The sequence below is a fragment of the Gavialis gangeticus genome, unplaced genomic scaffold (assembly GCF_001723915.1).
Source record: "Gavialis gangeticus isolate Ggan-Ray unplaced genomic scaffold, GavGan_comp1, whole genome shotgun sequence".
NCBI classification, from domain to species: Eukaryota; Metazoa; Chordata; order Crocodylia; family Gavialidae; genus Gavialis; species Gavialis gangeticus.
In genome coordinates this window covers 94495024-94504882 of record NW_017729032.1, presented here as the reverse complement: position 1 = coordinate 94504882, position 9859 = coordinate 94495024, and the positions used below count along the sequence as shown (strand labels likewise).

Sequence of the window (9859 nt, the reverse complement as noted above, 5' to 3'; positions counted from 1 at the left end):
TGTCCTTGATGCTCGAAGCTAGTTGGAGTCCAGTTGCAGCCTTTGCTTTATGCAAAAGCTTTTTGCTTTATGTTTTTTATGCAGCTTTTCTTTTAAAGGGATTTCCAAAGTATCTGTTATCCTTTGGAGAAAGTTTTAAGTGGCTTTCAAGTTCTTTGTACTGAAAGACAAAGAAGGATTACCAGGTTTATCTGCAGATAAGAAATAGTTAAAGTATCAGAAGACTGATTCTCTTTATCCTACTTCTTAACTCAAGTCTCTGTGAAATGCTTCCTGAGAATCAGGCTGTGGGTTTGGTCATAATATTCTTGCAGACCACCTGGCAGGAAAAAAAACTTTATTCTGAAGAGAATAACCTTGCTGTACAAATAAGCATTAGTAATGAGACTGAAGATTAAGATTCTAGAAAGCCAGTACAGCTAGGACTGCACACCAAAAGTTTATGGTACATGTGTGGGGCTGGAGGGGAGGAGTAAATTCCATTACTCTTGGTCTTCTAAAACTAATCCTTCTGAGAAGAAAAGCAGAACTTCCTAATACCCTTGTATCAAGATCGCTCTCTTCGACTTACACAATGGGGAACTCCCTACTTGAGAGCACGGAGGCAGAAAGAGATCTTGGAGTCATTACTGACTCCAAGATGAACATGGGCCGACAATGCGAGGTCATGGTTGGCAGGGCTAACCAGACCTTATCGTGCATCCACAGGTGCATCTCGAGTAGAGCCAAGGAGGTGATCCTCTCCCTCTACGCGACACTGGTCAGGCCGCAGCTGGAGTATTGTGTCCAGTTCTGTGCGCCCCATTTCAAGAGGGATGTGGACAACATGGAGAGGGTCCAGAGGAGGGCCACCCGCATGATCCGGGGACAACAGGGCAGACCCTACAGTGAGAGACTGCGGGACCTGAACCTATTCAGCCTCCACAAGAGAAGGCTGAGGGGGGACCTGGTGACCGTCTATAAACTCACTAGGGGGGACCAGAAGGGTTTGGGGGAGACGCTGTTTCCCCTAGCGCCCGCTGGCATAACAAGGAGTAATGGGCACAAGTTGATGGAGAGGAGGTATAGATTGGACATCCGCAAAAACTACTTCACAGTTAGGGCGGCTAGGAGCTGGAACCAACTTCCAAGGGAAGTGGTGCTGGCCCCTACCCTGGGGGTCTTTAAGAAGAGGCTGGATGCCTACCTGGCTGGACTCATTTGAGTCCCGTTTTTTGTTTTGGGGTTTTGTTGTTCTCCCGCCCTGGCGGGGGGTCGGGCTAGAAGATCTACTAGGTCCCTTCCGACCCTAAATCTATGAAACTATGACTTACTCAGGTGAGAAGCATTCTAGAAAAGTAGTTGAAAGAGAAATATAAAGGAAAGGAGTGAGCTTTTTCCAAAGAAGTTGCTCATCCTTGTGAAGTTGAAGGGAGCCAAGTCAGAAATTGGTGCCAAGAAAGTTGGGTTCTGCAAAATTTTCATCATTAATACTAAAGCTTCAGTATCAAGAGCAAATTTTAAGCCATTGAACAAAGACAAATATCAAACAAGAAATCTGGATGCAGTATCCACCACCAAAGTTAACTGTCCCAATGATGAAGGATCTGCTACTATATCAAACACTATGGAGTGGGGATGGTCACCAAAGACAATTTTCTCACAGTATGATAATGGAGTTTCTGAAATCAAAGTAGAAAGGTATGACAGAGGTAGAAGCAGAGACTCAGACTGACCGCTGTGCAGTTAGTAGTGCAGGAGAACTAGTCAGTGGTCAGCTTTGGCAAACAGAGCTGGCATTACATCAGAAGAGTGCAGAGTCTTAAGCAATGCCAGGGATGAGGAGCACCAGATACAGAGTCTTAAAGAGCAGTACTCTTTTCTACCATGGTTGGCCACAGCAACTGACTATCTCTGTGTGATCTATGCCATAGACTCATTAGGCTTTGATTACATGCTTAACTGGGTAATCCTAAATAGCAACAAGAAACAATAGTGATGTAAGGTTGTACAGAACAATGCTGTTTGGCTTTGGTGACAAGAATGAATCAAATGGCAAACAGGGATTTTCCATCCTCAAATAAGGTTAAAAAAACATGAAACATGCATGTACAACCCCAGACACTGCTGACAAAACATGGATCCATGTGGATACAAACTTAAAGGACAGATATCATTACCTGCAGGCAGTTACAGACAAGTTACTGCCTGTCCCAAGAGCAAGCCAGGTTTTTGTGGGGTTTTTTAAGAGATAAAAACAAGATTCTTCAAGCCTGAAGAACTAGCTGCTAAGGTTTTTTCCCCCCTTGTTTTAAAATGACTATAGTGACACATGCTTCACTTACAAAACTAAAATTTATAATTTGAGACTAGGTGCAATAGAACAGATGCTCATAACAAGCTGAACAGCATTATGAGGAACTGAATGAACTATGCTGTTCTAAAAATTATATTTCATAACCAAGAAAGAGGAAATCCCTTTCCCCTCTTCTCGCTAAACTCTAAATGTCATATTAAATTAAGTCTCAGCCACAACAGGTTATCACAATATCTTCTGGAGTCCGCGAACGCTGAGTGTCACTGGTTGCCTTTCCAGAGGAATGTCTACATTAGGGGTCACCTACCTAGCCTCTGGAGCTGGGGTAGGGGGGTGGCTTTTGCAGCATCCCATCAGTGGGGGCAAGGGAGGCTGCACACCTGACAACAGGGAGAAGCAGAAGTGGTAGAAGCGACAAGGTCTTAACGCCAGCCTGTCCTGGACCCAAGCTGGGTCATTCCAGCCCACAGCCTGAAAAAGTTGCTGATCGCTGGTCAATGCAGCAATGAGACTCTTGCAGTTTCTGGCAACAACAGGTTGAAACAACACTTGACTCTCTCAATCACACTGCAGATGGTTGCTTTGTGATTGATTTAAGTGTCAGGATGATATCAACACAGTCATCAAAACTAGCATTTCCCAGTTTTCAGAACCATTCACGTGAATTCAGAAAAACCTGCTGGTTTATTTCAGTGAAAGTCACTGTGCAGCCTTCATGTTTCACTTTAAATAGAAGTGCCTTATTAGAGAGCTCTGGTCTTTAGGTGTTCCCTGCTCTTCCCTGACTAGACTGACCTTCTCCTGAACTTCTACTTAATTCCCAGCAACATCCTGTGCCTCATATTACAGGTTATTTTCAATTTACTGTATCTGAATTTATCCAAATGTGGGTGACTATTTATCTAGCCAGACAGACAAGTTCCAATACCCCTACTAATTAACAGTTTATACACTCACATACTAGTTCCTTTCTCTTCCTGGGGAAACAGAAAGAAGTAACAAACTTTGGAATGGTTTATAAAAGGAGCTAAAACAATACAATTGCCTTAACACTCAAATCATTTCATATTCTTTTGCAATAGAGGAAAAAGAAATATTCAGAATAAAAGATAACTGATCATCAAAAAGAGATCACACCTCAGACATCTGTAACGTAATAGGTAACACTGTTGGAAACAAGGTAAAATGGGACTTGAAAGGGGATTTAAACATAGAAAAAGGTGCATAGGACAGGAGCCTTGTGTACACACTCTGGAAATATATACAATACAGATAAATCTACATGGAGATAGTATAAATGATCAGGAAAGAACTTGAGAAGTAGATCTAACTAGGAACACCATCAACATGAAACTCAGTACGGAACACTAACTAGGAGTATATGTGACACAGGCTTTGAATATAGTAACACGGTTAATTTGATGTGTTATTTGATGGTGAATCAGAGAAAAGTTCAGAAAAGGCTATCTGTAGTAAGTATATAAAGAAAACGTTAGCAACTGCATTTTGCATGGACTGAACTATAACCAATGTGATGTAACATGATGTAGCTGTAACAACATAGATGCAACATACCAGGTTCATGGTGAGGTTATACAACACAACTCTGAATCCTATTCTTGTGCAGGATGCTACACATACCCTTTACTTAACCACTGGTGAAGTTAACTATACTACACAGAGGAAGAGGGAGCTTATAAAAACATGCTTGAATAGCATACCTCAAGAATATAAAGAATATATACTCCTGAAATATTCTTCCATCACTAGACTGGAAGATTTGGACTTATACCCCGTAGCAAAAGATGCCAGAAAAGTCCTGTTCCTCCATTCATCTCACCTTCCAAAAGGTTACAAAGGTAGGCAAGGTTCTTTTGGTGGATGTGATATCTTTTATTAGACCAATTGAGTTGTTGGAAAAAACTTTTTTGCAAGCTTTCAGGTGTTATCACCTTTCTTCAGGCACAAGAAGTCTCTGCTGTTTTGAGACTCCAAGGAATGAGAGAAGCTGGGGGGGGGGGGTCACACCTCTCACAAGACAATCACCTTAAATTATTTGGTATCATTAGAGTGATCCTGTAGCCGGGATGGTCCAGAAATTATGCAACCAACTGCATGGCTGGATTCAAGTTAGATAAGCTTTCAAATGTAAGCTGGCTCATACCTGAAGTGCTTCACATTCAAAACCTTGACTAAATCTATCCCAAACCATGCAGTTGGTCCAATAAAAGGTATCATCTGCAAAAATCCTTGCCTCTGAAATTGTCTGGCATTCATTCTCACCATCCAGCCCAGTTATAATTTAAATTGCATTGTGCATATTGGATATGGGCAATAAAACACAAACTACCCTGATTCAACTGGAATCAATGGAAAAGTAAAACAGATTTAATCTCTAGGACTATTAGCCAACAATAGGCAGAGACTGCCATCATGTGGAGAAGGGGAGCAGAGCCATACAAGTTAAAACTTACATGATTTACACCTTTTTATGATCTCAATACTGTTATCGAAACTAACATTTCCCAGTTTTCAGAATCATTCACCTGAAGCTGAATTGTTTCAGAACCATGACTGACATTATCGACAACTGGCTTTTTTTTGGCTGGTGTAGCCAATAAATGCTGTGTGCATGCATGAGGCCAGGAACACAGCCCGGCAGCTTGGAAAGGAAATTCCTGTAAGTCGGTTGTGGGGGAGAGGAGTGGGAAAGAGGAATGGGGGTGGGGGGCAGATTGAGGCCCCCACAGTGAGGAAGGGAGTGGAGCTGAGGCAGGCATTGCCCAGCCAGGGCAGGAGGCAGAACGGAGCCGAAGGCAGCTCATCTGACAGGGTGCAGGGGGGGTGGAGCAGCTCCTGTCACTGTGCACACCCCACAAGAGGCATGGGGGCACATGACCCCTGGTTTTGTGTACAGGGTGAAGGCGGGCTGCTTGCTGTGGGCTTGGGGGCTGCCAAGCTTCTTCCTGGAGTGGGGGATGGGCCAAGGCTGTGCTCAAGGTGAGCAGGGAGAGTCAGCGGTGCTGGGAAGAGGGACTACGGGGGGGCTACAGCCAGCCCAAAATTCACTGTAGCCCCCCTTTAGCCACCCCTCCCAGAGTCACCACCTCCCACCCCACCCCTGCCCATCTTGAGTGCAGCCCTGGCCCAGACCCTCACTGGGAAGAGGCCAAAGCAGCCCCCAGCCCTAGCCCACAGTGAGCAGCCCACCCTCACCCTGTGCACAAATCCAGGGGGCATATGCCACCCCTCCCAGGGGTGCATGCAGCGGCAGGAGCCACCTCCCTCTCACCAGATGAGCTGCCCACAGCTTCATCCTGTGTCACACCCTGCCCTGGCTGGGCAGCACCTGCCCCTTCCCCAGGCTGCATATTGGCTATCAGATCAGTATTGGCCGATATGGATGGTTAATAAATCAGCCATCGGTATCAGCCAAAACAACCATTATCAGTTCATTTTTATTTAAAAATGTTATATGTGGTGGTAAGTAGCAGATTGGTTCAACATACTATGCAACAACTTTCAAATTCTGATTTTAGTACAAGTGAAAAAAGTTGAGTTACTTCCACTATTATCTAGTTCCATTTGTCTTTACCAGTGGTGCTCAACCTCTTGGCCCTACGGGCCAGATGAGTTGTGTGGGGCCTATTTGTGGGCTTGATTGGGCTCTGGGGCTTGACACTACTCCTCCCCCCACTCATGCACCAGAATTGGGCCCCGAGGGCCTGGTAGGACCCCCCTCAACCCCTACGTGCTGGGGCCCACCACTAACCACCGTGTGTCTCGGGACTGGGTCCGACACTGCCCACTTCTGGCTCTCTACACTGGGATTAGGCCCTGGGACCCAACACTGCCCCCACCTGGCCTTCCATGTTTGGATCAGGTACACAGGGCCAGGGGTTCCCCATGGGTCTAGACAGCTGGCATCAGGAAAGTGGTGGTGCTACCCTAACCACTAAATTTCCAGGCACATGGGTTTTATTTACAAGAAAGAGCGTGAAAGAGAAAGAAAGAAAGAAAGAAAGAAAGAAAGAAAGAGAGACAGAGAAGTATTAAAAACTTCCTAATGAAAGTGATGTAGGTTTTTAACTGTTAACATTAACTCACTTTATTTTTATACTTAGACAAAACCATTTCTTTATAAGAATTAAAAAAGTTATGCTCCACTACTATGTCTTTTATATTCCACCTGATTTGGAGATCACCTGTACCTTCTTTACCAGGAGAGATGTTTTACTGTTTTCTTAAACGGGATAACTGAAGTATACCAACCTCCATCACACTCTTCAGCTGGACTTTATAATCACTTAATTCCTCTGTTAGACTATCCCTTTTCACCTGCAGTTCATTTAATTCTGTTCTTAATGGATGGACTACTTCATAGAACTGAACCTAGGAAAAACAAACAACCGTTACTTCTCAAAAAATATATAGGTATCTATAAATTTCCCTTGAGATTAAAGAAATATACAGCAGCTGAAAATATTTTTTCTTTAACCTGCAAAAAACTCTTATACACTTTAAAGACTATTTTGTCATGCATGCCGTACTTATGTTAGTGTTTTCTGTATGCTGTACTCTAATGCACTGCTTGCTGCCAACAGTCTCAGATAAATTTTTGCTCTTGATTTTTATTTGTCCTGTTTCTTGAACTCACATACTGGTTAGACACGATATGTTCAAGTACAAGACTTGCTTCTCTTACTCGATTTCACGTTGATTCAACCAACCATTAATTTAAAAACCAATATTATTCACATACAATCTGCAAATAAATATTTTTTCATCCTCCCAGAAGAAAGGTGAAAGTACAATTCATAATGCTTTTCAGTAAATCACTACTAAAAGCACTGCTGTGCAGATACAGAGGAGGAATATAAATGACAAAGCCTTTCTGCTGAGAGCAAGAGAGCACAGACAGATGCAAACTGGGATAAGTACAACTGATATCCACTTGTAAACCATTGTAAATTATAATGTTCAGGAACAAGGTCAGCATCTATCCCAGGATAGCTAATTACAATAGGTAGTTATTATGGTACTTCACTAGTATGCAGTGGAAGGCAGCAAAGCGCTACTCTGGGATAGATATGAACAGACAAAACATACACTAGCATAACTTATACAAGTAGCATTCTACATTTATTTTGTTTCACATATATGTAAAATATATAATTTAATGGGAAGTAAGATGTTCCTAGGACCGCAGCCCAGACAAAGAAAACTGCATCTTTTTCTCCTCACATCATAAAAATGCTGTATGACAAGTTCTACCTTCAGCTGTTTAACCCTACTGTATTCATACTTGTTTGCAAGCCAAGTGAAAACAATATTTTATAGGTATAAATCAGGAGCAGTACAGCAGACTAGGCATATCAAGGAACAGAAATCTCCAAAAATAAAAAAGAAGAGTATATTTTAGTCATTAAAACAGCATTTCCCAACTGGGCTGGAGCTACACCCCACCACCTGCTGCTGCTGTGGACAAAGACAGATGAGGAGCGTGGCTCGTCAGGCAGGGGCCGTGGCTCCAACTCAAAATGTCATCTAGCTGGCTGCGCACCACCCCTCCCCATCGGCGTTCGGCTGGCCACACACCACCCTCTTCCCCCTCAATGATGTCTGGCTGGCCACATGCCCCCACAACGTCCGGTGTGCCATGGCACTTTTTTATTTAGGTAAGTGTGCTGTGGGGTGAAAAAGGTTGGAAAACACTGCATTAAAACAGTGCACAAAGATGTCATGTATACACAAGTACTTTTCAGAAGAGAAGTGCAATCGAAGATTTATTGTTTGCTTTTCCCCCTGAAGAAATCAGTTTATTGAATCTAACTCCAAAATCATAATGATTACATTATTTGCTTGGAAGGGCAGATCTCTTTGTACTTGAACTGCAACAGTCATCCATTTTCTTCAAGTAGTTTTGAAAACTTGTTCAAAATATTTAGGACACACCTAATCTTTTAACTGTAGTATAAAATATTAAAGTTTTTGGATCCTTTTAGAATTACGCAGATTATATTTGAATAGAAGACAAGCTTTCAAGTAAAAGGCATGTTTCATCAGGTGCTTTGTACCATAAAGCTTACTGAAATCTCCCCCAACCTTGAAGTTGGTCCAATAAAAGGTATCACACATAAAAAACCTTGCCTCCATTTTTTTCTGGACCGTCAGAGCTACAACACTACTGACGCTACCACATTTAAATTGAAGTAATTTATACCATGACTTAAATCAGCAAAAAAGAAAACCTTGCTTGAAATAATCAGTTCTAATATTGTTCTGAATTTTTACTTTTCTTTAAGAAACACGGATTCCCATTGGTTGATAACTATCAAAACATGTTGATTTGTCACTAAATAAAACTCTTACGCTAAATTGCATGTGGGGGGCAGCCCTCATGAAGAGGATAACAGCAAATATGTGCAAATATTTACAATGCTTCACATGCATTCCATTTAATCAACATACAGATAAAAAAAAATTTGAATCCCCCCCAAAGTTTTGTGCTGTTTAGCCCGATGTACAGAATTTTCAAATCTAAAATATGTTTTGTGTTTATGTGTGCCTTGCTTCTAGAACAGTAGTTTTCAGACTCAAAGCCCCCTCTGTAACTTTTCTGAATTTAGTAGCATGCCCATTTCATACAGATTTAGTACAGCGCCCTGCACAGACATGCATGTTTCCTTTCTTTTGTGTGCTCACACACTCATGTGCAGAGCCTTTCTGCAACACAGACACACAGGGTACACCTGGTCCTCCATACACATAGAGCCCCCTTCCTTTGTCCACACAGATCATGCACACATTCCCTATTCTGCAATCTGAGGTCCCCTGCTGTCCCACCCCGTCTCAGCTAGGCTCTGGCCAATGAATTGCTTGCAGCAGCTTCCCCAAGATTCATCTGAAGCTACTGTATTGATCTGCCTGATCTAATGACAGAGGATGCTACACTAGGGTAGAAGGAAGGGAGGGAGAAGGCCTAGATGTACCCAGCCCTGACTCCATTAGCAGCAGCTACTGGTTACTGTCTATGAAGCTCCCTGCTCTGCCCCTCCAGGACACACAGCATACAAGTATCCCTGTCCTGATCTCTAGCCCTGGCATGTGGACGTCTGCCCAACAGCACCAAAAAAAGCAGCAACAGGCACTTAAAATTTATCTCCAGGCTGCTGTGCCACCACTAGAGCTGCTTGCAGATGTTAGAAAAAAACAAAACAAAAAAACCCAGCATTTTAAACTTGGCACAGACCCTGCAGATGCCCAAAAGAGGCAGCACCTCAGCTGGACCCAGCTCACCTACCATCTGTATAGATCAGGTGCTTTAGTGGAGCCTTTTTGGTGCTTTTATCTAATAGCTGATTGAATCAACTTTAACTAAAAGCACCAAAAAGCCCTGCTGAAGCACCTGATCTATATATATACTCCCGAGCAGGGTCGAAGTAACATGCTGCTTCTTCCAATAAAGCACAGGTTGTTGTTTGTTTGTTTTTTTGGGGGGGGTGAGGGGTAGGAGGGGAAGGGGAGGAAGGGGGCTTGGGCTTGTTTCTTTGTTTTTTTTAA

General features: G+C 43.0%; 1 protein-coding gene across 3 annotated transcripts in view; it reads right to left on the bottom strand.

Annotated features, from left to right (window-relative positions):
• PIBF1 (progesterone immunomodulatory binding factor 1) overlaps positions 1 to 9859 on the bottom strand; it is a 222386-nt gene that overhangs the window by 201082 nt on the left and 11445 nt on the right. For all 3 annotated transcript variants that reach the window (XM_019524724.1, XM_019524723.1, XM_019524722.1), the window contains exon 5: positions 6569 to 6688. In XM_019524724.1, coding sequence (XP_019380269.1) covers positions 6569 to 6688 — 120 coding nt within the window. The remainder of the gene's footprint in view (positions 1 to 6568; positions 6689 to 9859) is intronic.